We start from the raw sequence: 27,553 nt of genomic DNA, 5'->3' as shown, positions 1-27,553 counted from the left end.
CCCTTCAGAGATAAGGCAGCACTGGAAGCTAGGCCTTTCCCATGAAGGCAGCTAACCTGCCTACCCACTTATGTCAGACAGGGATCACAGGAGCTGGGCCATGTACTGAGATGGCACCAGTACAAGGAGGAGGTTCCACCAGAAGGACAAAAGCTGGTCAAATGGGGAAAGGCTGGATTTTGTGGAGGGAGGAAGCCTGTGTGGCCAGTGGTGTGGGCTAGGGAGAAAGGCATAAGCTGCAGTAAGAGGTACCTTCAGCCACTCCTCAGCCTGCTCTTTGCTCTGCACTGCCAGCACCAGAGCCTCAGCCCCTGGCAGAGAGAAGCGCAGCTCATGCTTCTTGCGGCGCCCATCCTTAGGCACATAGTTGACGCTGCAGGCGTTCAGGGGCACCTCCAGGTGTGGCTGCCGGTCCTTGGAGCTTTTGTAGCACTAAAAGAAGAGACAGTTGTTTCCCACAGAGTCGAGGCCTGCCTGCATCTCCTGCCAGGCTGCAGAGAACGAGCGTGCTAGCACAAAGGGGAGTATCCCTGCTGAAGCTCTATCTGCCCTTACAGGGGGCTTCATCTAGCGACCTTGTAGCAATTCACAGTGGTGGCACAGTATCATTAGCCTCATTTTATAGAGGAGGAAGCTACAGGGAAGTCAAAGTCACAGAAGGGGCCAGGACCAGAACCCAGGAGTCCCTGCTTGCACCACTAGACAACACTCCCTTCCCAGAACCAGGAACAGAGTCTTGTACCCTACCCTCTGGGCCACACTGTCTCCAAGGTAACTGACCTGCATGATGACTTTACCCATGATGCTTTGCATTAATTTTTCCAGTGATAAATATACAGGGTGAACCCTGATGGCTTCTGGGTAGAGATCTGGACTGTGGGCCTCGCGGTGTAAGTGCTTCCGAGGTGCTGTTATTCTGCACAGCAGGCATGGATTAGATATGCAATATTGCCATGAAAGGCAGTCTCAGCCCTGCTCACAGCCCCATGGAAGACACGGCCTTTCATTTACTCAAACAATTCACTGAACATGCATGGTTAGTCCACTTGTAAGCAGGGATTAGCAAAGCTGCTGCATGTCCTTTGGTGCTCTTGGCTCACTTGCACCCTATACGCAGGAGGCTCCCCGTTTCTCCAGCTTAGGATCGCTCAGACTCTAGATCTCCCCAAAGACTTCCTGTATCCTGGGTCCCCCTGCACTCCCCAGCACTCAGGAAGCTAAAGTCTCACCAGGAGTTTGTTGTCCTTGATGACTGTCAGCTGCTTGGCCCACTGCCCAAAGCGCTTCTTACGCAACAGGAAGGCACAAATCCTGCAGTCCTTCACCAGGTTCATAGACGCTTCCTCTGACGGCCATTGGTGTGTCAGTCGCTGGCCCTTCCCATCCTCCTCCTCTTCATCATATGACTCATAGGAGCTGCTCATTGCATCAGAGTCATTGTCTGGAAGGAAGCAGAGACCCTCCCAGTCACCCCAGGATGCTCCTGACAACAGAGCTCCAATGCCCTGCACATTGAGTGGGACTTCAGCCTGGAGGATCATCTTCTCCTAGCAGTGTCTTGGGAGAGAAAGCCTTTGAGTGTGTGTGGGGCAGGGGGAGGGAAATCAAACTCTGGAACAGCAGCAGTTCAGCACTAAATTTCCATTTTCCTCCAGCTCCTTTCCAATTTGCACTGGCATTTCTCTTTATGGAATACGCAAAGCATGGAGGGGTCTAAGTGACTGCTTACGTGTGACAAACCTTCTCTTTAGATGGAGAGACACTCGTGGAGAAAGCACTGGCTAGGACATGCAAGAGGCCTGACTATTTGCTGAGCAGCCTGTGTAAGATCAGTGTACATGTCTGAATTGCTCAGGGACTACTGACCTCCAAGGGATACTCCAGGATGCAGCTCTTTGCCCAGGCAGCTGAAGCTTTTCTCGGCCTGCTGTCTTTGTTTTCATTGCACGGTTACTTTAACTAAAGTCAAGGGCTCCCAGAGCAGCAGTATAACCTCTTATACCTGGTTATAAACTGCCAGAAATTAACAGACCCCTGGCTCTCTTCTTTGCTCTCAACACCTGGAGCAATTCTTGCCTTGAAGGCCACAGAACTACCATTGATGGTTACCACAGGGCTGTGGTCCACACAGACTCCTAGGTACCCTTTGGCTCTGTGTAGGATTCCCCATCCCACCCCTGGCCATCAGGCTGATGGCTCATCCCCTTTGGCTCTTTCCCCCTGGTTAGGCACCTGTCTTGAAAAACCTTTGCCCTGGTACCTACAGGAGTTTTTCTGCTCCCCATTCATCCTGGTAACAGGGTAGTTGCTGTCTGCGTCCTCATAGTAGCCATCCTCGATTGAGTTGGGGGGGCTGGAGCTATCTGCAGAGAGAGCAAAGGGTGTGAGATTTGTGATGAAGGAGACCCCTGCACAGGGACTGGGATATTAGCAGGGCATGTGTGTGGCACAGACACCGGTGACAGGGCCCATCAGAAAGCTGCACTGAAGCAAGTCATGCCACAGCTTGGAGCTCTCAGCTGCCAACACCAGCTCCAGCTCAGCAGCAAGGCCAAGTGTAACGGATTAGACACAGGTTCAGTTATAGCTGGATGGAAGCACAAAGTGGTGGGAGAAGGGGAGGGATTTTGTCCACAGGCTAATCTGAAAAAGCCTCAGCAGCAGAAAACCTCCTTTCCCTCCTCTGCCAGCTCTCCAGGAGCCACCGGACAGCCCCGCCCACAGGAGGAAGGAGATCGGCTGCCAAGTGACATGGTTTGGGAAAAGCACCCTGCTCCTTTCCTGACAGTCCTCCAAGGTCACAGCCACTCCCGGGGAGGCTCAGCACACACTCCCCCTTCACATACAGGGCCTGGGAGCGCACCACCCCCCTCCCCTCAGGCTGCCCTTCACACAGGCATTGAGATCAGCGGCTAGGAGAGGAGGGAGCATTTGAGGGGCTGAATCCTAACCTGAGAGAACACAAAGCAAAAACCTCCCACTTTGGGGAAATCTTTTCCTTCCCTTGGGGGCTCGGGGTGGGGATCTTGGAGCCCCTGCCCAAGGGTGCTCAGGGCAGCTGCCCCACATCAGGCCCTGGATAGGAGCTCCTTGGGAGCCCAGTAATGTCACTCCCAAAGGGGAGGCAGGTGTTGCTACCGGGTGAAAGATCCCCTTCACTCTCACTGCCCACAGCAGGAGCCAGGACTGTGGCTTTGTTCATTCCAAAGGCCTCAGAGAGACCAGGACTTGACACAGATAAAATCCAGCTCCCACTGAACCTGCTGCTCCTTAGTCACCCCCTCTCCCTGCCCTAAGCCATTAGGCCAGCTGTGGGAGAGACTGTCTTGCATCAGGATCTCAACATTCCTGGCCACTGAGCCCTGACTGAGGCGTTTCCGGCAAGGTGGGTGCAAACAGCCCCCCGTACTACCACTATGTGGGGATGGGAAGGCAGCAGGGACAGGAGTGCCACTGCCCCCACCCCAGGTCACTGCTTTCCCCAAGACAAGCCAGTGAGGGTCAGCGCCCTGTGGGACGCTGGCAAGGGCTCCTGGTTTTGATTGGCTCCCATGCCAGCCTCTGTACAGACATGCCAGGGGCCAGCCTGCTGGGTATTCTCCAGTCCCCTCCCCACAGGTGCTTCCTGTTTACTAGGGTCAGACTCACTGCGGGAGGTGATGTATTCAGGGGCCTTGCCTGGGCCCAGAGGCAGGGCCTCCTCGTAGTAATCTTCAGGTGGGGGGGTTGTGGGAAGTGGTGGAGGAGGGTCCCTGGGAGCCTACAAAGGAGAGAGACAGACCAGTGTGAATTACAGTGAAGGAGCAGGATGAGGCCGAGTTACAGGGTGTCCAGGGGCCCCATTAACAAGAGCTGTTCCCATAACGGCAAGAGAAGGGTAACAAGTCTCCTCTTCGGCCTCCTGGATCTGCGCGTGCCTCTCCCCATCCAAGAGGTAATCAAACCCAGAGCCCAGACCCTCCCCTTTCGCTGTCTGCTTCCACCCCCTCAGAGCAGACATGGACTGTGGCTTGAGAAACCCCAGCCCAGCCATCATCATGTTTCAATCCAAATGCCTGCAATTCTTGTCCTTTCACTACCACGTGACTGTGACAGGACCCCAAGGACCTGTGGGCATGGAGATTTTGAGGTGGCTGGACTCACATTTTTAGATGGATGGCTCCTTGTGAGCTCCAAGCCAATGCCCTCACTGGTGTCCCCATCATCCTCCTGCATATCCTGGAGATCTCGCAGGTCACAGTCTGGAGTGGGGTTAGAGAAGAGATGCTAAGCCAAGCAATGATGCCAGGAACAGGGCTCCCCAGACAGACCTTCAGGGAAGGCCTCTCTTTCTTTCTCAGTGCCACACACTGACCACCCCCAGCCCACTCCAGAATTAGCCTGTTGTCACAAGAACATCATTTATAGTCCACAATGAACAAGGATTCCTTGTGGCACCTTAGAGACTAACACATTTATTTGGGCATAAGCTTTCATGGGCTTCACACCACATCATCTTCCCAAGTGGAACACGCTATGGGGCACGCTAGTATTTGGGTGCCCCAAAGTGAGCTAGATATTGTGTGTGTGTGTGTGTGTGTGTGTACTGCATAGACCAGTGTGACAGCAATGGGGTCACCCCCTGCTTCGGGCAGTGGATCTGGTTTTATTGGTGCTGGGAATGCTCCCACTACACCAAGGTTAGTGGGAACCTGCTCTTTCCATCCCTGCCCTGGGAGCAGTCACCTGGGTAGCCAACAAAGAGGGACTTGAGCCCTTGAGTAACAGGTCATCCAAAGGATAGGGCTTCACTCCCAGTGCTGAGGGAGTCGGCCCTCTGCCGGGGTTGTGGGAGTTGAGCTAGATAGCTAGAGAGAGTCACAGCAGTTCCGCTGCATGGCCAGCAAGGTGTGATGAGCTGTACATACCAAACTCTTCAAAGAGGGACTCCACAAAGCTGGTACTGTTCTGCAGGGCTGCTGTGTTCACATACATGTAGTCCAGAGTCTTCCCTGGAAAGGAGAAAGGACATTACTACTGCTGGGGAGGAGCAAAGTCACCTTTTGACTGCATGGACAGGGCAAGATAGCATGGCCAGCACATGGAACTCTTAGAATCATAGAAGATTAGGGTTGGAGAACACCTCGGGTGGTCATCTAGTCCTACCCCCCCACTCAAAGCAGGACCAACACCAACTAAATCATCCCAGCCAGGGCTTTGTCAAGCCTGACCTTAAAAACCTCTAAGGATGGAGATTCCACCACCTCCCTAGGTAACCCATTCCAGTGTTTTACCACCCTCCTAGTGAAAAAAAGTTTTTCCTAATATCCAACCTAGACCTCCCACACTACAATTCAAGACCATTGCTCCTTGTTCTGTCATCTGCCACCACTGAGAACAGCTGAGCTCCATCCTCTTTGGAACCCCCTCCTTCAGGTAGTTGAATGCTGCTATCAAATCCCACCTCGCTCTTCTCTTCTGCAGACTAAATAAGCCCAGTTCCCTCAGTCTCTCCTCAAAAGTCATGTGCCCCAGCCCCCTGATGATTTTTGTTGCCCTCCGCTGGACTCTCTCCAATTTGTCCACATCCTTTCTGTAGTGCGGGGCCCAAAACTGGACACAATACTCCAGATGTGGCCTCACCAGTGCCGAATAGAGGGAAATCACTTCCCTCGATCTGCTGGCAATGCTCCTACTAATGCAGCCCAATATGCCATTAGCCTTCTTGGCAACAAGGGCACACTGCCGACTCCTATCCAGCTTCTCATCCACTGTAATCCCCAGATCCTTTTTTGCAGAACTGCTGCTTAACCAGTCAGTTCCCAGCCTGTAGCAGTGCATGGGATTCTTCCATCCTAAGTGCAAGACTCTGCACTTCTTGTTGAACCTCAGATTTCTTTTGGCCCAATCCTCCAATTTGTCTAGGTCACTCTGGACCCAATCCCTACCCTCCAGCGTATCTACCTCTCCCCCCAGATTCTTGCAGCAAACTTGCTAAGGGTGCAATCCATCCCATCATCCACATTAATGAAGATGTTGAAGAAAACCCATCCCCAGCCGACCCCCGGGGCACTCCGCTTGATACCTGCTGCCAACTAGACAGTGAGCTGTTGATCACTACCCATTGAGCCCGACAATCTAGCCAGCTTTCTATCCACCTTATAGTCCATTCATCCAATCCATACTTTAACTTACTGTCAAGAATACTGTGGGATACCGTATCAAAAGCTTTGCTAAAGTCAAGATACACAACTCTTTGTTGGACCCCACTCAAATGGGCACACGCCCAGCTCCCCAGGAGTAGTAACCCAAGAGACCACTGCAGCCCTAGGGGCAGCCAGCCCAGCTAATCAGGCCACGCATGCTCATCTGCGAGGCCCCTCATGAGGACACCTGGTTCCCAAGGGCAGCAGCCTGAGGGAGGGGAGAGCAGCAGGGAGGTGGCTGGCGGAGAAGTGGGAGTGCACAGATGACACAGAGCAAGGATAAGGAAGCCGAGGGGAAAATCTACACTTCTCCATCCCATGAAGGGTCATTTCCGAGGGTCCCACAGAGATATTTTCACTCTGCGGGGTGCCATGGGGAGGAGGTGGCCCACCAGGTGTGAAGCCTGTTATGGAAATCCCCTCTCAGCAGAAACTGCCAGCAAGAAGGCCAGTGGGAAATGAGTGTTTCCACAGGAAATGCAGAGCAATTCCAGCCCAGTCACAACAATTCCCTTCCCTGGGCTGGGCCTGTTTGCACAGGAGCTGCCGGTGTCAGTGCGCAGCAGTGTGCCAGACGGCCTGATGTACACATGCTGTGTAACTCTGACGTCCGACAGCTGGAGAAAGGGGAAAAGAGGTCTCAGGGGGGTCCTGCTGCGGCAGGGATCTGCCAGGGTTTGCCAAGGAGCAGTGCCAAAGGATGATACGAGCAAGCGCTTCAGCGGAGGATATGGAGACACATCGCGCTGAAACCAGAGAACTTTCCATCCCAGAGCGCCTGCAGCTCCCATCACACGGCAGGTGAAACAGTAATAAATACAGAGAGTTCGTCGGTATCCAGAAGGCTTGAATAAATCAAAAGGGTAGAGTAGTGGGATCTTTCCAGCTATTGTTTAATGCCGGTATCGCTGCTACTCAAGGTCAACTGGAGGACTTTTTCTTTGCACGAAAAAACCACCAGAGGGAGTCATGCGCCTCATCAGTAAAGGGGTCTGATATGCAGCCAAGCAGTAAGTGACTCTCTAGGGAGAGGGAGATCCAAGGGCTGGGTGCTCCACCTTCCTGGCTGAATGCGCTGCCTCATGAGCTAGAGAGCAGCCAGTGCTAGTTCGTTCATGCCTCACCTCAGTTTCCTGTATCCTTATTTTATATTCACTGCACTGGATGAAGGAAAAGGCAGTTTCTACGGCTGCCCATGACGGTTGTTACTCCAAATTCCCTGGCTGCTGCAGAAGAGTCCAGTCCTGAACTACAATCTCTCTCTGCCCACAGCCAGGAGACCACAATGTCTGTTTGCCACGGACCGTCCTTGGCTGAGGCAAGCTCTTCTCCTCAGCTTCACAGACAGAGCTGTGAATCCCCCAGGAGACAGACAGTTCCCAGGCCCTCACTCCTGCAGCCTATGGGCAGGCTTTACCCCAGAGCACCAGGGGTAAAGAACCAGGCTTTTCCACCCAGGGCATCCTCCCAAACTTAACGCTGTAAGAGCAAGCGTGCTGCACAGACCAGGCCTGAGCGGACTGGAGGCATGACACCGCCCCCTGCCCCCAAGTGGAGGCAGAGCCTCCTTTGTAAAGCCAGTTAAGCCTCAGGGCAGTCCTGGAGAGAAGTGGGGGGAGAAGTGGAGCGAGGGGGTGTAGAGTAGGGGCAAGGAGAGCTTACTGACCTGCAGGGGGCTGCAGCTTCTGCAGGATAGTGGAGACGGCCAGTTTCTTCTCCATGGTGGTAGCGCTCAGGTACTCATGATCCAGCAACTTGAGCAGCAAGCTGAGCTCCGGGAGGAGCTGGTCCAGCACTGGGGAAAGCAGCAGAGAGAACAGGAGTCAGGGAGCCAGCTAGGGGAGGAGAGAACAAAACGATCCAGGCCGAGGGGTTTGGGCTACTGCAGAGGCTGGAGGGGAACTAGGAAAAAGCAGCTTGGGGCAGGGACTGTTTGTGTTCTGAGTTTGTACAGTGCCTAGCAGGATGGGCCCTGGTTCATGACTGGGGCTCCTAGGTGCTCTGGCAATACAAATACTAAACACACCCCACCACCTACTGAGTGTTTGGACAGAGATACAGCAAAGCCTAGGAGGGAGCTGGAGAAACAATAACTCCCTTTCCAGCCGATGCTGCAGGAGGGCATCCGATCACCACCTGCAGGCAGGGGACCCTGCTCACTGCTTTTGGACACCCTCTATGACCCCCATGAGGGGGGGTTTAGTCATATACTGGTTTGAGCCAGGGTCCATTCTTCAGACACCCCCCACCCCCAGGTTTGGGGTCAAAGGGGACATCAGATAAAACAGTCTCAGGTAAACTAAACGCACTTAACCCAGAAGTTCAACACATTGTGCATTTACAAGCAGAGGGGAAGATGGGTGAGCAGAGCCACTTCAAGGATATGTCTACACTGCCCATGCTACAGCGTGGCTGCAGCAGCACTGTGATGTGGGCAGCGTAGTCACCGGGGAAGAGAGCTCTCCCAGTGATAAAATAACCACCACGAATGAGTGGTGGTAGCTTTATTGCCAGCAGTGTAGCTCTCAGTGATAAGGCGTTGTTTATACTGGCGCTTTTCAGCGCTAAAACTTGTCGCTCAGGGGATTGTTTTTTCACACCCCTGAAGGACTAAAGTTTTAGCGCTGAAAGTGGCAGCGTAGACACAGCCCAAGCCTTGAGACTGAGCAGCTCTTAACTTGACACCCGGCTGCCAATAAGGATGGTGTCGAGGATGTTATTTCCCCCTATTCCTTGACCCGATCTTCAATTCCCATCATGGTTTTTTAAATAACCCCCCTCCCTGCAAAGCTGGGAATTACGTTCCTTATATTTTTTTCTCCCTTCTGTCAGGCACGGACACAGCACTGTTATTGTAGGGTAGCTCTTGGGTGCTGGCAGCCATTTTCAGAGGAAGAGCATGAGAACATAGTGTTTTGGAAGGAAAACAGAGCTTCCCGAGGACTTCGCAGGCCTAGCATTCTGCACCTCCCCACTTTGGGGCAGAGAGGGGCTGCTTCAAAGAGTTACACATGAATGATTGATGTTGTTTTAAACTGGTTTAGGAGCTCCTTTTGCTTTGTGGCTTCTGCTTCAACAAGGCCGGCTGGCCAGAGACCCTTCAAGCTGCCTCTGGCCTCCTGCAGCTTTTCACACCCCTGCGTGGAATGCAGCAAAGGCCAGCTGGTATCATCAGAGGTGCTAAAAATCAAGCTGCTGCTACAGAGAAGAGAGGGAGGGAGAGAGATAAGAGGGGCTGAAGGGCGAGGTTGACATTGTACAGAGCACCCTTTGTCATCCGGAGAGTGGCTGCTCTCCTGTCCAGACACCTCTTGGACAGCGTTCACTGTGCAAACACACAAATACAGACTCTTCTGACCTTGTGTCACTGCCAGGAGACAGCTGGCCACCTGCTGAGCTCGCTGGCCTATCAGATCACCATTCAAATAGCTCAGCAGGGCATTCCTCAACTTCTGATTGCATATAATACACTGCCCTTGTTTATTATTTATCACCCATATGACCATAGAGCCTAATGGTCCCAGCCAGGGTGGGGCCCCATTGTGTCACCTACTGTACAGACAGACAACCTCTGCCCCAAAGGGCTCACAGTATTATTGAATACCTACAGGAGGCCTCCAGGAAAGCGGACAATGCAGCATAGACTCAAGTGCCAGCAGCACACAGAAGACAGTCAGCTCTATAGTCTTTGTGTCAAATGGGAACTGCACCATCGCCTAGTTTTCTCCATTCCTGGAGAAAGTCAGCAGCTGGGTGAAGAACGGTTGGGCTAAAGTGGGTAGTGTGGGGTGGGGTGGAAATACTAGCCAGATCAAAACAAACCGAAACTGTTCCACAGAACTTGCCTCCACTCTAGGTTTGTCTTGGCTAGGATTTAAAGGCGACACTGTTAGAAGGTGTTAGTAACATGGTCTAGTGGAGACAGATGACATATTAGAAGTCTACACTGCCCTGTTTCCATCACGTTTGGGTATGTCTGCACAGCAAATGAAGGCGTGACTAGCATGGACAGGTATATCCTTCAACTTAGCTAGCACCAATAGCAGGAAAGATGCTATCCTGTGCTGAAGCCCGTGCTGCTGCAAGTACAAGCTTGCTGGGGACAGGAGGTAAATACTCCGATTGTGAGCCCATGCTGAAGCCTGTGCCACCACATCTATACTACTCCTACTGGTTGTACTTGCTAGATGCCCACGCTGGTGTCAATGCCTACCTGTGCCACAATCACACCTTCACTGGTGGTGTAGACGTAACCATCGAATGTGTGGAAAAAGTGCCAGCTAACGCTGTACCTTTAAATCTTAGGCATAGCACGCCTAGAACATCCCCCTCTTTTGAGGGCCTCTGCCCTCAGACTAGTAAGTCACTACACTGCTCAGAGCTACTGGATACCCAAATTACCATGTGACGAAACGGGCCCACTTCTGTCTGCACCCAATGAGAAGATTGCAACCTCTCCTACAAGAAATGGGTCTGGCTACCTTGATCTATGCATTCATGACTTCCTAGCTATGAGTTTCAATAATTGAGTGGAACAAAGCACTAGGGCCCAAAAGGGATTCCAACTGGAACAAAACATGGCAACCTGTCTGCTTAGCAATACAGATTGGCATGAACATGCTCCTGGCACTGGCTCCCCATGGAGCCCAGAGCCCAGTTCCAGGTCTCTGTTCTGTTATCCAAAGCTCTCCATGGAATTGGCCCAACTACCCGAGAGATTGCCTCTCTGCCCATGACCTTAGCCGCCAATGGCAGCAATGTTCCTCTGGAACAAAGAATCTGCTGGCCCTCAGATTAGTCCAGGAGGCAGAGCTGGATTTGGACTATGGAACTCCTGGCCACAAAGTACAAGAATGACCACAGAACTAACCACTTCCACAACTGAATGCAAGACTCATTTCTTCAACTTCACTTTCCTTCTCTCTCTGCTTTCCTTCTCTCTCCACTACAGACTGGGAGGAGACACCATCGTCATTTCTCCTTTGAGGGACTTGGGACCTGCTCAGATAATGCACTGAGTTATGTGGAGGTGGAGGTGGGGAAAGGGGATGCTCGCTGTCTAGATTCTTGTAACATTCCAATAAGCAGGTGTGCATCACATAGCTGTTAACCCAATTCCTCCGTCAAGTTCCCATCTCCGTGCACCCCAAGGCAGACATTACCCATACTAGCCATATATACTACAGCGTACACTAGAAAACACACCCTGCAGCTTTCATAGCTCTTCTCCAGCTATGCTGGGCTGCGCTGCACACTCTCCGAGCATCCCAGACACTGATCAGACTTGTTTTCCCTCCCCAGCACAGAGCTACCATCCATGGTTTTGGCCTGCATAGGGAGTGCAGGTTTAGGCTTGTCGGATTAGGGACATGAGAGCTGGGGTGGATAAGATCCAGACAGGCCTCAAACGTCACACACAGCCTGAACTGAGTTGCTGAATGTTAAAGTTTGCCCCTCTACTGTGCCATTATTTTTCATTTTCATGCTGTCCCAGGTCCTAGTGGGACCAAGGGCAGAACTGCTGCGTGACTGTGCCATCCTTACTGTACTTCTGGCCAAAATGGAAGCAGCATCTCACTGGAAAGCTCATGTGCAAGCCTCACACAAGATCTCCAGCCCAATTTTGCAGACTCAGGGGATTCTGAGGAAGTCTGGAAACGCACCTGAACTTCTGGGGGCCAGCTTAGATCTAAACTAACCTTTAAGGTTTGCCCATCGCTAATTACGGCACAGAAGAGGCTTTGACACTTTCAAAAAAAAGGCAGGTCTTTGAGAGCAGAAGGCAAGTCAGATGCAGAGAACACCAGGGACAGGAAAAACCTGCCGTTAGAGAACAGCAAAGGGAAGAAACATCAGAAGCCAGAGATAGAGTCTTTCCTTAGGCATGTCTGAGCAATCACCTATTGCCAGAAAATCTGGGAGGACAGGAAAGTGTTGGCTAGTGGGGGAAAGGCTGAGGACCCAGTGGGAGAATTGCAGTTGAGCCAGGCAGCCACTCATTCTCTGTGTAGACAGTGTAAGTCATAGGACCTCCTTGCCCCACAGTTACCAGATGGTAAAGAACAGGCAGTGAAAAGAAAAAAACAAACAAACAAAACAGGCCCAGCATGAGCCAAGATCCCCCGGGGGAAGCACTGAGGAGGAGAAGGTGGAGGAGAGAAAGGACTTGCACTCCCCAGTCACTGCAGCTTGCTCTGAGGTAGAGAGCAGCATTCCCAAGTCAAGAGCTCCCTGCTGATTTCATACAGCTCAGCAAGCCCCCTGACTTGGGACCCTGCCCTGCTGGCTGTGGGAACCTTCTCTCTCCAAAACTACCTTCAGCTCAGCCCTTCCCCCACTTCCTCCAGGGAATCAGTGTGTCATCAGCACAGCAACAAGATACCCCTGAACTAATCTGCCACTGGTGGGATGAGTTTCTCAGCTGCTGTTACCCTCCCCGGCACACCCAGTTCTTGTCTTGCCTGTGGGAGGTCGGGAGTGGGAACAGAACAAGAACAAACTATACCCAAACCCAAGTTCTCCTTTGATTTCATCATGGGTCCTGGGGACCCAATAGCAATCCCTGCCAGCTGGTCACCACACGAGGTGAGAGTGTATTGAGTGCACCAGTGGTGAGTGCCAACCCAGAGTCAGGCTCTGAAGGAATCCAGGATGTCCCTCCCCTCATTCCAGGGCTACCAGCAAGTTTGGAAGACAGATTTGCGAATCCCAGTTCAGGGGGCCAGGAGAATGCCCAGTGAACCCCATTGCTGCAGGATTTCTTTGGCAACCCCTGGATCAGTACAAACAACAGCCAGATCCTGTTCTGAGAAGTGCACGTACTGTGAGTCAGCAAAATCCAAGCACGGCACGATTCACAGTGGGCTCCAGGTCTCCGCAGCCAGAGTGGTGGGAGGCAAGTTCCTGGGGCTGACCACAGGGGGATTATAATGTGCTGATGAGTGGAAAGGGGTGGAGGGTCGAGATATACAGCATGTGCATACACCAGCCCCACCAGAACAAAGCTTCAGTTCTATGGCGCGTGGGAGGCGAGCGATCCGGCACCTGAGGGGAGGGTGCGACCCCCTAGATTGGGATGACTGCATAGCAACCCCCAAACCACACAGGCCTCTCATTGCCATTCATAATGGAAGCCACATGGCCGGGGGGGGGGGGAGGGGATTTGGTGGTTTTTTTTGTTTTTGTTTTTTTTTAAAAACAGGACTGGCAGCGTGACCTGCTACAACACCGTGCCATCTGCGTTAAGGAGGTGCTTGCTTGGAGCTGCTCGCTCCTCTCGAGGTTAGTGGGGGTGCTCCGCCTCCTATGGGGTGAGTATCAAGGCAATGCTCCTGCATGGTGCGAGGGGGTGCTGTGCTACATGAGGCATTGGAAAAGGGTCCTGATTGCTAATGTTCATTAAAGACCTGTGGGCATCTTGCAATAGTTGGGGGCAAAGCCCATGTCCTGTCCAAATGCCAATTCAGACAGCTGTCTAGTGTCTGAATTCCCCCTGCAGCTTCCATGGAAAAACTGCTTTGCTGCAGCTTCAAGACAAGAGAGTCTCCTTCGCTTGGTGTGGTGTTGCTTTATGGCTGATGGCACCTGCCACCTTCCATCCCAGAGGCAGCTGCATTTCAACAGAGCTCAAAGGGATGCCTGTGTATAAGCACTTGCGGACAGAGTCTAGGCTGGCTTCTCAGGAGTTCAGCTTAGGCGAGGTAGGGCGAAGATGGCTTTAAGCCACTCTGAGCAGCTCAGGCTCCAGGCTGAACTGGGGGCCACAGCACGGCCTCCAGAGCTGGTATCACTTACAGCAGCCTTACACAGTGGGCTCTAGGTGCTCTGGCCACTCACACGCCTGCCCCCAGCGCAACCCTCTGCCATTGCCAGAGCTGGAGGGAGATGGCGCAGGATCAGGGAGAGAAGGGGAAATGGGAGGGGGGAAATTCCCCCAAGGGCCGTTCCAACCCCCTTTACGCCCCAGGAGATGTAGACGGGGCCTTGTGAGCTCGTCATTGTTCAGCTGCTGGGCGAGGGCGTCTCCAGCTCATGTTCCGGCAGGTTATGTCTCTCTGGGCGAGGCTCTGCTCCCGAGGAAGGATGGAGAACGGAGCAGTAAGCAGGGGGCAGTGCTGGTCCAGCTCAAGAGGGAAGGACCCTGTAGAGAAGCCTGTCCGGCTGCTACTCCCACACATGGCAAGAGACACTGGCTTCTTCCAGATTTATTTCCAAAGATGCTCTGGTCTTAGATGGAGTCTGTCCACGACTCATGGGTTCACCAGCCTTTAAACACGGCTGCTTTGATAAACGGACTGACAGGCAGAAGCCCTCTAGTTCCATGGTCATGCTTGCGGCCTTGACATGCTCCCGCTTCTGCAGTCTCATGAAGCAGCCCCCTGGGGTCAGTCCATGGCTGTAGGGAGCAGCAACGCTAAGCAGGCAGCCCTGGCCAAGCTGGAGAGAACACAGCTGAGGTCCAGCATTGCCAACTCTTACGACTGTCTCTCAGTGTTTGGAGCGGTTTCTTAGAGCCCAGCTCTTGGTGCCAGAGGACTAGGTGAGAATCTCAGCTTTCTTTTTAAAGTGAGCCCATGTCTAGGCCTCAGGATTGCAGAGAACAGCTGGAAAATGTGAGCTCTAGAGGCTACGAACCAAAGACAAGAAAAGACGGTTACTCACCTGTAGTAACTGGTGTTCTTCGAGATGTGTTGCTCCAATCCATTCCAGTTATGGCGCTAAATATATACCCCAGCCGGCCCGTCCGCTCCTCAGTTCCTTCTTGCCGGCTACTCCGACAGTGGGGAAGGAGGCGGGTCTGGAATGGATTGGAGCAACACATCTCGAAGAACACCAGTTGATTGCTCCAATGCATTCCAGTTAGGTGAATCCCAAGCCTTACCTTAGGCGGTGGGGTCGGAGTGAGGCGTTGCGGAGTGTAAAAACCCGCGGCGAGGGCGTCTCTAGACTGCTGCACCAACGCGTAGTGGGAGGCGAAGGTGTGGACCGAAGACCAGGTAGCCGCTCTGCAGATGTCCTGGATGGGGACATGGCTCAGGAAGGCGGCGGACGAGGCTTGCGCTCGTAGAGTGAGCGGTGAGTCGGCATGGAGTCACGTGAGCTGCATGACCGGATGCATTGGGTCACCCAGGAGGCAATGCGTTGGGTAGAGACTGGCTCGCCTTTCATGCGATCAGCGACTGCGATGAAGAGCTGGGTGGAAGGCCTTGTCCGGTCGATGTAAACGCCAGCGCCCTACGGACGTCGAGGGTGTGGAGCTGTTGCTGCGTGGGGCCGGAAGAAGACCGGGAGGAAGATGTCCTGATTAAGGTGGAAGGCCGAGACCACCTTTGGTAGGAAGGCCGGGTGAGGCGGCTGCACCTTATCCGCGTGGAAGACGGTATAGGGAGGGCCCACCGTCAATGCTCTTAGCTCGAGACTCTCCTTGCCGATGTTATGGCAACCAGGAAGGCCGTCTTATAGGAGAGGTAGAGTAGAGAACACGTGGCCATAGGCTCGAATGGAGGACCCGTGAGTCTGGCCAGGACGAGGTTCAGGTCCCAGGTCGGGCAGGGCGCGGTCGAGGCCCTTCAGGAAGCGGAGACCATCGGATTGGAAAAGATGGTCCGACACCGCGCGAGGTGGACTCTCAAAGAGGAAACCGCCAGACCCTGCTCCTTAAGGTACCATAGGTAGTCCAGGATGGTAGTGATGGGTACCACGAAAGGGTTGAGCCTGTTGGTCGCACCAGGCGCGAACCTCTTCCATTTTGCCATGTATGTGTGGAAGGCTTTCTACTTTCAAGCAGGACCTGCTGTACGGCTGCCGAACATGGTCAACCACGCAGGAACCAGGCTGTAAGATGGAGAGATTGCAGATTGGGGTGGAGGAGTCTGCCAAGTCCTGTGTGATGAGGTCCGGCCACAATGGGAGGGTGATGGGCTCCCGAGCGGAGGCTCGAGCAGCAGGGTGTACCAATGCTGGAGCCACGAGTATCATGGTGGCTCGATCCTCCAGCTTCTGGAGCACTCTGTGCACTAGCGGAAGCGGAGGGAAGGCATAGAGGAGATGAGCCTGCCACGGATAGAGGAAGGCGTCGGACAGAGATGAGCAGAACTGGAGACACTTCCTGTTCGCCCTGGGCGCGAAGAGGTTCGACCCGGAAACCCCACCTCTGGAAAATCGTGTGTACCACGGGACCACTCGTGGGAGAGAAACGACCTGCTGACGTGTTCTGCACTCCCGGAAGAAAGGGCGCTTCCAGGTGAATGGAGTGGGTCACGCAGAAGTCCCAGAGGAGGATCGCCTCCTTGCAGAGGGGGGACGAGCGAGCTCCGCCCTGCTTGTTCACATAGGCTAGAGCTGTTGTGTTGTCCGTGAATACTGTCACCCAGCGGCCTTGCAGGATGGTCGCGTGACATGCAAAACGGATCGCCCGGAGCTCGCGGACATTGATGTGGAGAGCAAGCTCCTGGGGCGACCAGAGGCCTTGCGTGTGAAGGTCCCCCAGGTGAGCCCCCCAACCGAGCGCTGAGGCGTCCGTGGTCAGCGTCGCGGACGGACCGATCTCTGGGTCGAGCCACCAGCGGAGGGACTCGAGGGTCGGTCTCGTGACCGTGACCACCATGTCGATGTGGTCGCGCCAGCCACGACTGGAGCGGACGGAGGTGGAGTCGACATATGTACGATGCCATGTGACCGAGGAGGCGGAGGCATGACCGCACCGTCGTGGTCGGAAAGTTGACCAGCTCCTGATGAGGAGGCCATCGTCAGGTGCCGAGACGCGGCAGGCAGGCGCGTCGAGGATCGCGCCAATGAATTCCACCGCTGTGCGGGAGCAGGGTAGACTTCGGCATTGACAAGCAGTCCGAGGTGTTGAAAGAGGGACAGGATTTCCGCCACCTGTCGCTGTACTAGCCCCTGCGACTGCCCCCGAATCAACCAGTCGTCCAGATAGGGGTAGACATGGATCTGGCGCCTGCGAAGGGCTGCTGCTACCACTGCCATGCACTTTGTAAACACCCTCGGTGCCGTGGCGAGTCCGAAGTAACACGCGAACTGGTAGTGGTCTTTGTTGACTAGAAACCGCGCCTGTGACATGGAAGTAAGCGTCCTTCATGTCGAGGCGGCAAACCAATCTCCCGGATCCAGAGAGGGAATGATGGTCCCCAAGGTGACCATGCAATTTGGGCTTGAGCAGGTATTTGTTCAGCTCGCGGAGGTCCAGAATGGGGCGTAACCCTCCTTTCGCCTTGGGGATAAGGAAATAGCGGGAATAGAATCCCCTGCCCCGTCTGTCTGGAGGCACTACCTCTATGGCACCCACGCTCAGTAGAGTCTGGACCTCTTGCAGGAGGACTTGCTCGTGAGATGGGTCCCTGAAGAGGACAGGGAGGGTGGGTGGGAAGGAGGGGCGAAACAAATTGTAGACGGTATCCCGACTGGACAGTCTGAAGAACCCAGCTGTCCGATGTTATTCGGGACCACGAAATAGGAGGCGGTTGGAAAACAAACGGGAGGATCCGAGATGGAGAGTGATCCATCAGAGGCCTGGGACTGGGGTGATTTTGTGGAAGGACCGAGGGCCTGTTGCGGAAAGACCTGCGTTGCGGGCGGGCGTGTGCATGCCAAGAGTTCGTGGCGTCGCCCATCTTTCAAGGTCTGTATCCGCGAATCGGTCTTTTTGGAGAATAGGCCTTTCGTGTCAAATGGCAGGTCCTGCAGCGTGTACTGCACCTCTTGTGGGGCGTGAGGATTGCAGCCATGAGATCGCCACCCCTGTCGCTATTGTCCGCGCCCGAGTCCGCTCCTCGAGCATCGCTGAGAACTCCTGGCGGGAAGTTGTCGGCAGAAGTTCGGTATATTTTGCCAGGGATGTCAAGATGTCAAACACATACCTGGCCAGGAGGACCATTTGGTTAGCTATGCGCATCTGCAGTCCGCCCGCGGCGTAGACCGGGCCTAGCAGGTCCATCCTCCGGCGTCCTTGGATTTGGGCGCGGGGCGGTTGACCGTCCGTTCACGGCCATTCACAGACTGCGACAAGCGAGTCCGGGGTTAAGTACTCATAGCCCGTAGAGGGCTGACGTGGGGATGGGCGGTGTTTGCCAGAGCGTGGCGCGTTCTTTGTATGGTCTTCACAAAGGCAGTGCCACGCGCACTGGAGTGTCGAACCGACCACATTAGTTATGGGGTCCTCATCCTCCTGGACCTCTGCCACCGAAGGCCCCATCGCCACCCGTAGTTCCTGGTGGGCCTTGAGGTCAATGGGGCGGGTCTTTAGCAGAAGTCCCAGCCACCGCGCCGATGGCCTCCACTGGAGGGCCGTCAGAGGTGCCTCAGCCAGGTCAGGCTGGACGGGGCCTGGTGGTCCCGCGGCATCGAGGGCTCGCGAGAGTGACCCGGGAGGCGACTGATCGGCGGGCACCCGGCGCTCGCGATGTCTCGTGGGGAAGCGGAATGCCTTGCGCCGTGATGACCCCAGGGCACCCAGAATCCCCACTGCTGAGCACCTTGCGGATGGTCGTGTGGGGTTGGCGGCAATGAGCCGGTGCCATCCGCGCCAGAGCGGCCAGGGTGGGCGGAGGCTTGCGGGATACTGCCGGATGGTCTGGAGGCCCGGTGTCCGTCCGTCCGGTACGGGAGAGACCCCCGACCCGGCCACGCGGGTGGCCCGAGCTCGGACCGTTCGAGCTCGACCGGACTGCGACGGCGGCGAGATGGCGTGCGAGATCTCGACGTGGTCCACAGGCGGAGGTCGGACCATCCTCGCTGGTTTTCCAGCCGACGGAACAGCCCGCACCGGCGGTGCCGTGCCTCTGAGCTGAATTAGCTCGTCTCAACTCCGACGGCACCGGGGCGCGACGGACCTGGCGGAGTCAACGGCCCAGAGTCTGCCTTGCGCGCGTCACCACTGGGGCGCCGGCGCTGAGTCCTCAGCACGGGACTTAGCTATGGCTTTGGCTGGTGCGCTCTGAACCGAGGAGGTCCTCGGGCGTCGCTATCTGCTTAAGCCTGTGGTCCCGTTCTTTGCGTGTCCGTGGCTTAAAAGCAGAACAGATAACGCACTTGTCGGTGCGATGTCCTTCTGGAGGCAAGCGTCGTGTGGATCTCCAACGGGCATAGGCTTTTGGCACACAGCGCGGGGCTGAATCCCGGTGCCCTGGGCATGAGAACCAACTACTATCTAGAACAACTATACTAAGACAACTATAAGAACTGAAACACTAACTATACAACTAACTATATATATACAAAAACGAAGAGTGAAGGCTAGGGTGGTGGAGGGCAGAGAGCACTCCACAGTTCCAGGAACTGAGGAGCGGACGGGCCGGCTGGGGTATATTTAGCGCCATCTAACTGGAATGCATTGGAGCAATCACTCGAAGAAGAACCCAACATTTTTAAAGTCTGTTTTTGGGGGGCCTGACGGGAGTTTTGTTCACTTGGGGGTGGTGATTCTGCAGGCCTAGAGCTGATGCGGACTCTGCATCTGGTAGAGATGGGCCCAGACACACCCAGGTTCCCCCTACTCTCTCCCCACCTCTTCTCTGGCTGGACCTGAAGCCCCGACAACTCTGGTTTCTGGGGGCAGGTTTCTAGCCCAGGTCACTGCCTGTCCAGGATGCAGGCAGGATACGGCCCTCACAAGCCTCTTCCTGCCTCCTCAGCTGATGCACTTCTATCTCCACAAACCTTCTGTTTCCTTCTCCCTCACCAGAGCCAAGCTAGACATTAACCCCTTAGCACCTTGGCAGAGATGGATCTGTCAGCGCCTCTCTCACCACCAGTCTATGTGCAGGGGGGTTGCAGACACCCTGCTCTATCGCTGGGCTCTGGACCATGAGGGGCTGGGAATCAGACCTCCACCCTTCTCCGGAAAGCTTAAACAAGGCTTGGCAGCAGGCCCCACCCAGCTGGGCTGTGATGGGAGAAAGAGGTGTGTGACACTTAGCTGAGAGAGACCAGGGCTCCTGTGCACTATAACACAGCTGAGCTCCTGAGTGGGAAAGAACAGAGACATGGGACCAGCCTGCTTAGAGTGTCAAGCTACTGCAGGAAACCCCCTCCCCTGCTAACCGCTCCAGAGCCACAAGGCCCAGCGTGCCCAGGGTTAGGGTTGCCAATTTTGGTTGGATGTATTCCTGGAGGTTTCATCATATGACATAACCTTTCATTAAAGATGAATCTTTAATCCTGGAGGGTTGGCAACCCAGGCTCCAAACACCGCCAACAAAATAAATGGAGTTCTTCAAGCACAGAAGTTGGGGTAGGGGTGAATGAGGTCAGACAGTATAACGGGCAGGGACGGTGCTCAGCTGCCACCCAATCAACCTTTCATTGTCCTCATTCTCCAGGAACCTGTGGATGATGTGGGGGAGGGGGGTGCCTCCCAGTGGGACAATCTCTCTTCACAACCCCTTGAGGTCTACACTGGAATATCCCATCAGGACACTGAACCAACAAACTGCAGCAAAAACAACCACCACCATCCAGAAATACAAGGATGTTCCATGGACCAAGAAAGCGAATCACCCCTTGGCGGAGGGGGATGCCATTCCTCCATAGCTCAGGAGAGGTGACAAGCTGGTGGGGCACAAGGGTTGAATGAAGTCTCTGGGATCACCTGTCCATCGTGCCCACTTGTCTTTTGGCACATCAGCTCTAGTGGCCACCAGGGAAATTAAGTCCAGGCCAGTGTAGGGAGCAGGTCATCCACACACACACCTCCCACTCCCTCACATGGACAGGAAGTTTGCTGTCAAGAGCCCATCTACCTGGCATCCCCAGCTAGAGTCCTCTTCCCTTCCACTTCTAGCCTTCCCAATCCCTCCTCCCAGTCGCTGATCCTGTCACTCGCTCTGTGGGCTAACAGCACTTCTGGGGGAAAAAAAAAAAAGGGACACTCAGAAACACCCAATACCTCTGCCCTCAGCCACTGTTAGTTATTAGCAGGTCACCCAGCTAACGTGACATTGACGAGCTAAATTAAAATCACCCAGAGACACAAAATTCATTGTTCACCTGACCGAGCCCATGTCACCTCCACATCCCACCCCCAGCTGGGGTAAAACCAGGCTTAGAGAAGGGGAACAATGCAGCCCAGGAGCATCAACTCCTCTGGGTTCCCCTACTGCAGAATGACCTGTATGTCCCCCATAGCCATATTTGTAAAGCCGACCATGGAGGTTAAGAAAAAAAAGCAATGCCCGAGGGCTCTAAGAAACACCCTCCTCCCATGCAAACAGGCCACTAACAAGTGGGACTTTTGTCCTGAACCTTTGCAAGCCCAGACTAGCCACCCATAGCAGGTGCTAGACCTCAGTCTGTGGTGCAGGCTAGGCCCTGTCCTCTTGTCAGCCTGAGTCACAGCCACCAGCTCCTGCCCGAGGGTCTCAGACTGACTGAGGGCCAAGGGGCAAGTGGCTGGTCTATTAATAGTCACAAAGCAGGCGTGATGTGGTAAACGGGGCTGACGGGGAAGGGTCAGAAGACCCCAGCGCTTACACAAACTACAAGCAGCGTCTGCAGAAGAGGCGAGAGCCCTGATAAGCGAGGCCTGTAACGCGGCATTGCAAGCTGGTGAGCTCATCCAGTGCCGCCTTGATGGATGGCTCTGGAGTTGGGGGGCATGAAGCTAGGATCCAGACCGGCACTGAGGGCTCCTTTGTTTCCCCTCGGCTGAGCTGTCCCCTCCTGTCTCCCTTGTTAACGCACCGAAATACAAATCGAAGGGGGGAAAAAAGCCAATCAAAGGGGCCTGTGATCCCAGCGGGGGGCATGTGAGTCGCTGAGCCGAGTCTGCCCCGGGGGAGCGGAGGAGGGGAAGGAATTAATTTCCGACCTCGTTAGGCTCCCAGCCCAGATAAGGTTAATGTGGTGGCTGCAGGAAATGAGAGAGGAGATTGTCTGAGGCTTGGCTCTTAAGAGGCTTCCCCCCCCCTCCATTTTGCCAGCAGCTTTTGCTAGAGTTTAGGGTGCTAGGCAGGTAACCAACCCCCACTAATAGTGTGGAGTCCCATCTTCACCTCCACCTTCCCATTTTACAGTGCGGTGGTGCATGGTAGCAGGGAAATGCCAAGGCAATGCCTTTCACCAGGACCTTCCTACTCCTCAAGAGGGTACAGCCACGATACGGGGGAGAGGGGAACAGGGTAGGATATGGCTGCTAAAGGAAAGAGGCATCAAGGGATGTCCCAGTTAAGGCAGGGAAATCTGAGATATTAGGGGTGTCTTGCATCTCCCCTGCCAGCGATGCAGGATTGCTCCCTGCACTATGTTCTCCAGTCTAAAATAGCCCATGAGATGAGGCTTCTACCAAGTCCCCTGGCCATGGTGAGCACCCAAACCCTTTCCCTCCTGTTTCTGGAAGGCACCAGCACTGGCCCATACAGCTCTATTAATGCTAAGGAAACCCAGGGTAGCCATTCACTTCACCCCACACACCTGCAAACCATGTTCCCTTTACAGGGTTCCCTTCTGCTCTCATAGTGGCTCATCGATTTGTATCTTAGCAGAGTATAAATCCTAGGTAGGCGCCCACAATATTGCTGTGCGCCACTCACACGGTACTAGTGCTCTGTTCAGCCATGGACAAGTCCTCTCCAGCCAATAAGACTTGGAGCACTGGAGGGAGTCGAGGGAAGAAGAAGGGATGCCAGTTTTAGCAGAAATGGACTTTGCATTAGCATAGACCAGAGTCCCACCTGAACCAGAGAACCAGCACCAAAGCCCAAGTGACTAGATTAATTTGCCTCTGGGTGACACTCAATGGCAGGATGGAAACAGCTTCCAGACAAATACCACCAGTTAGCAGAGATCTACTTTTGTTAAACAGATTGCAATAGTTTGCCCTTCTCTAGCACCATCCATCATAGGAGCCGAAGCTCTGTACAGACATTCTACAACCCTGTCAAAGTAGGCAAGTATTTTTATACCGATTTTGCAGATGTGGCAACCGAGGCACAGAACAATCAATCACATGAGTTGCTCAGCGGACCAGTGATAGACTAGGAAAGGGAATCCAAGAATCTTTGATTGGTAGATCATGGTCAGAAGTGGTGTTAGCTGTTTTGCCAGCAGGGCAGAAAACATTTTCACCCCCTCTCCTCCAAACAGCAAAGCAAACGAAAGAGCTGGACAATTGAGAGCAGAGCAAAAAAGCCAAGTGGCAAGCAGTTCAGTGCCCCCTGGAGGTTGGCAGCCCAGTCCTGATTAATCTCCACGAGGGAGTGCAAAGAAGTGACATGAGCAAATCCACTTCTTTGAGATTTCTCTTTGCCCAAGAAATTGAAGACTCAGGCCAGAGGCCCCCTGGGAACCAGAGCACAGAGGGAGGGGGTGTGCAGGGCTTTCCAAATGGCCTGGTGTTTTGGGGGTTTAACGTTCCGAGTGGCTGCACGTCTGGTGCTCTCCCTTGAAAGCATGTGTGTCAACAAACAATTCTGGCCTTGGGGGCTCAATCAGCCACAGCCCTGAAACCACAGAGCCCTGGAACAGGAACAACCGAGACATCAAAGGGCCTCCCTGCTCCCCAGAGGAGAAACTGAACTCGACATCAAAGCTGGCCAGAGGGTCTGAGCAGGTGAATGCAGCCAACAGGGGACCTCACAGCCTCACCACAGAGCAGTAGCCTAGCTGATGAGGCGTCTATAGGGGGCTCCCCCGCCCTTATCTGGCTTTAATGAATGGCTCTCACCTGTTTGTTTCTTCAGGGACTTCACTAACTTGCAACTGGTTGTGTTTAACCCCAGACATAGTGACCTGGAGCCTTGCTGGGCTGAGAGGCCCCTGGGAGCAGGTGGGTGTAGGATGGAATAGTGGCAGAGGCCTTTCTAGTGCACGGACAGCCTGGTCCCTTCGGTGGTACCCTGGGCCTTTCCCAAGAGGGAACTGGTTTCCAGCCACTGCTTTTGGGGTTTGGAAAAGGGAGGGAGGGATTTTTAGTTTGCGGGAGATCGGGGTTTGTGGCAGCAGCTGGCTTGGTGCTGGCTCTGACTACAGTAGTGGGGGAGTGGAGCTGTTGTGGGAAGCCCAAGCCTGGAGTAGCAGAGGTCAGTGAGGTGGGACGGCACTGCTGTGCCCATACCATGCCTGGCTCTGGCCAGTGCTCTCAGCCCCTTGCTTTCTTGAATGCTAAAACTCCCCACTAGAAGACAGATGCACTGGCCTCTCTGCTGGCTGTGCAGTCAGCCCAAGCCCTATGGGGGCGAGGGGGGTGTTTCCATCCTCCTGTGCAGAAGGGAGATATTTGACCAGTCCTGCCATTGTGGTGTACCTCCTCTTCCGCTTTGTTTCGTCAGTGTGGAGAGCTCTATCTTTAGAGCACTGCTATTTCCTCGGGGGGAATTCCCACATTGCCGTGCCATAAAGGCATTGTTTGGTAGCAGTTAGCAGCTGCTGGCCCTCCTCTGTCCCACATGCTGGCACAGGAGCAAGGTGCTGCTGCTCAGTGGACTCCCATCCAACCTGCAAAAAGCAGGGCACAGCAGAGCTTTTGCAGCAGTTTCCCAACCAGCGGAGCCCCGGGGCGGTTTGTTTCACATGGAAAGGACAGTGGCCAGACTCGTGGCATTGATCCATACACATGGGCTGGTGAAACGACTACATGATAAGGCCCAGCCACTTACAAGGACAAGTCCAAGCCGATGACAAGGAGTCTCAGTGGGTTAATGCACTGGCCTTTTGTCGTGGTTCTAATCCTGCCCAGAGGTCACAAGCAGGATACAGAGGCCCTCACCTGCTCCCACATAGGACAGGTGGGCATGGTGCCCCCTCTCAAGCCTGATTGGCAAGGGAAGAGCTGTAATGAAAGTTGATAAGAAAGCATTTCTGGAACCCCCTGCATCTTCTCTGCGCTTGGACCCCCATCCCCAAGCCTGCAGCACCAGAATCACCGAGCTGCCGAGGCCCTGACGTCCTGTCCCTTCCTTCCTCTGGCTGGACATTACAAGCATTTCCTTCCGATCCCAGGTGAAGGCCAGGAGGGGGAGAGTGAGTGGGGGGGGGGAAATGATGACCATTGTTTGTAGCTAAAATAAAATACACACTTCCTGTTACTGTAGGCAGGGCCCCAAGACAATGCAGCTGCCAGTGGAGGGCTGTTTAGAGCAGCAAACAAACCAGCAACAAACAGAAACATTTATAGTTCTCCTGACCCTTGGAAAGCCATAAATAGGCAGGGAGCCCAGGGACAGCCATGAAAGGGGGGTGAAGATTGGGGAAGACCAGGGGAAAGGAAATTAGCTTGCTACACTGCACTTTTACAAAGGTGAAAACTCACCCGGTCCGAATTTCTCAGCTGCCTGGATAGAGTAATGCACAGAGAGCGGCTCTGATAATGCAAGATTTATTTGCTTATCATTTATTCAGTGAAATGTGGCCAACTTCATCAGATAAATTATTCACAATGAATAATCCCATTGGCTCTGCACCACGGCTAGTCCTGAACAGACAGCCTGAGGGCTCACAGGGCCTCACACTAGAAGCAGGTTCTCCTAACTCCTAGAACCCCGCCTGTCACGCCGTGCCCGGGTTTGGCTGTGCAGGCCACTTCAACTGTAGCTCACATCAAGCCCGGGGGCCTGGTTTACTCCAGCCAGGAAGGTAGGTCAGGACACCAGGGTTCTTCCCTACTGCTTTGGGAAGTGCCCTTAGATCTTCAGTGTGCTCCTGGACAGCTCCCCAGGGAAGAGTCATGTCTCTGACCAGGCAGGCCCCTGCAACATGCTCTCAGCAGCACTTACCCAGATCTGCTGCCTGCCTCCCTCCCAACCTGTCCACAAGCCAGCATTCAAGGTCTTGTTTAGTCACTGTAAAAGGCTGCAGTTGCTGGAGCAATTTGGTCAGGGCTCCTGCTCGATCCCCACGCCTCTTCCATTCACCAGCTGCTTTCTTTTTAGTGGGGAAGGAGGTGGAGGGGGTGGAAAGCACAGGCCCCAACAGGCAAGGAAGTTCCCTGGCGTGGGGAAGCTCAGCTCTCCCACCATTGTTCCTTTGTATTGGCTGTATTATTTTGTATTTCCAGAAGAATTGCTATGAAGCTGGGAACCTGCAAAGTTTGCTCCCCCTTAGGCCTCTCCCACCGCCTCAAGGGAGGTCCCTTGGCACATGCTGTAGTGGGGATGGGTGTCCTAGGAGCAGCAAGAAACATGGCAGCAAAGAGGCTGAGAAACACAATGGGGAGAAGGAAGGACTTAGCGTGTGGTGGAATGGCAGGGCTCCCTGTGGCGCCTGCTCCCCATGAGATAGCGCTCAGGCCCTTGGCCTCCACCCCTGACGCGGCTGCGTTTCAGTGGTGATGCGCGCATGCAGGGTGATGAAGCACCTTGGGATGGACTCTTCTCTAGAGTGCGTTGGTCACTGACAAGCCCACTTAGGTCTTACAGAATGTTTCCAGAACTGAAGGCCTTGGGGAATTCATGCAAGCCTAGTACCCATACTCCGGCTCACCCACATTGTCTGGCTAGAGAACACCCCCCCAGCCATTATTCAAGTGTTGAATACACTGAGGACTGGGTTACTAGAGGCAGTTTGCCCTGGAAAAGCCTCTGCTAGGCTGAGGTGCTCCGTGCGTAGCCCCTGACCCAGACACAGCTGTTGCATTCTAGTGCCCAATTGCTGAGCAGGAGCCAACGCTCAGCTCTCCTAAAAAACCATCTCCACTCATCCCCACCCATGTGTGGATTGCAAGCCGCCTGACCTCAGGCTGCTCCAGAAGGGAATTTAGCCATCCCACACATGCAGCAATCCTCCCTGCAGCCTCCCCAAACAGGGGGGACTCTAGGATCATAGACTTGGCTTTGCCTTTCAGAATAGATTAAAAATCTCCACCATAAGCCAACATCCTGTGAGTCAAAAGAGAGATGAGTGTCCCTCTGTCCCATTGTGGTGATTAATAGCCTTACCTGATAACCATAGAAAAACCAGCCTTGAAGGATTAACACGAGATCCACTCAAAAGGTAGGGGAAAGGGGGGTGGTGTGGTCTCAGTTCACAATGTAACTACTAGCTGGCTTCTTTTTTTAAGAGGATGAAGGAAGCTGCAGGTTTCAGAAAAGGTCCACTGGCTTCCTTGTCCTATCCTAGGCCAGGGGAAGACGACACGGAAGAGCCAGAGATTAGATAGTGAGAAGGCTGCACACGCCAGCACTGACATGCTGCTCCTTCACCCTTGGCTCCACCGCGGACCGTGACCCGCTGCTGAGAGCAGCTGGCAGCAATGGGGTCCCCTCTGGGCCAGGTTGAAATGCTAGTGTAGATGGACCCAGACCATTTTCAGTAGTGTTACAGCTGCCAGCGTTGCTGGCTCCACTGTGTTCAAGAGGGTTTGGCTCCTGACCACAAGGCACCCATGCTGCTTTCAGCACTAGTTGAGGGGACCAGGAGTC

At 54.2% G+C, this 27,553-nt stretch overlaps 1 protein-coding gene across 1 annotated transcript in view; it reads right to left on the bottom strand.

Moving 5' to 3' along the window:
• Positions 1 to 27,553, bottom strand: part of AFAP1L1 (actin filament associated protein 1 like 1) — a 62,245-nt gene that overhangs the window by 18,699 nt on the left and 15,993 nt on the right. The window contains exons 2-8 of the mRNA XM_039485517.1: positions 7,852 to 7,980; positions 4,908 to 4,991; positions 4,144 to 4,241; positions 3,649 to 3,760; positions 2,265 to 2,363; positions 1,230 to 1,441; positions 253 to 432 (exon numbers count right to left, since the gene is read on the bottom strand). Coding sequence (XP_039341451.1) covers positions 253 to 432; positions 1,230 to 1,441; positions 2,265 to 2,363; positions 3,649 to 3,760; positions 4,144 to 4,241; positions 4,908 to 4,991; positions 7,852 to 7,980 — 914 coding nt within the window. The remainder of the gene's footprint in view (positions 1 to 252; positions 433 to 1,229; positions 1,442 to 2,264; positions 2,364 to 3,648; positions 3,761 to 4,143; positions 4,242 to 4,907; positions 4,992 to 7,851; positions 7,981 to 27,553) is intronic.

This window comes from Mauremys reevesii, linkage group 8 (genome assembly GCF_016161935.1).
Source record: "Mauremys reevesii isolate NIE-2019 linkage group 8, ASM1616193v1, whole genome shotgun sequence".
Taxonomy (NCBI): domain Eukaryota; kingdom Metazoa; phylum Chordata; order Testudines; family Geoemydidae; genus Mauremys; species Mauremys reevesii.
The sequence above is the reverse complement of the archived record's forward strand: the minus strand, read 5'-3'. Positions and strand labels throughout refer to the sequence as shown.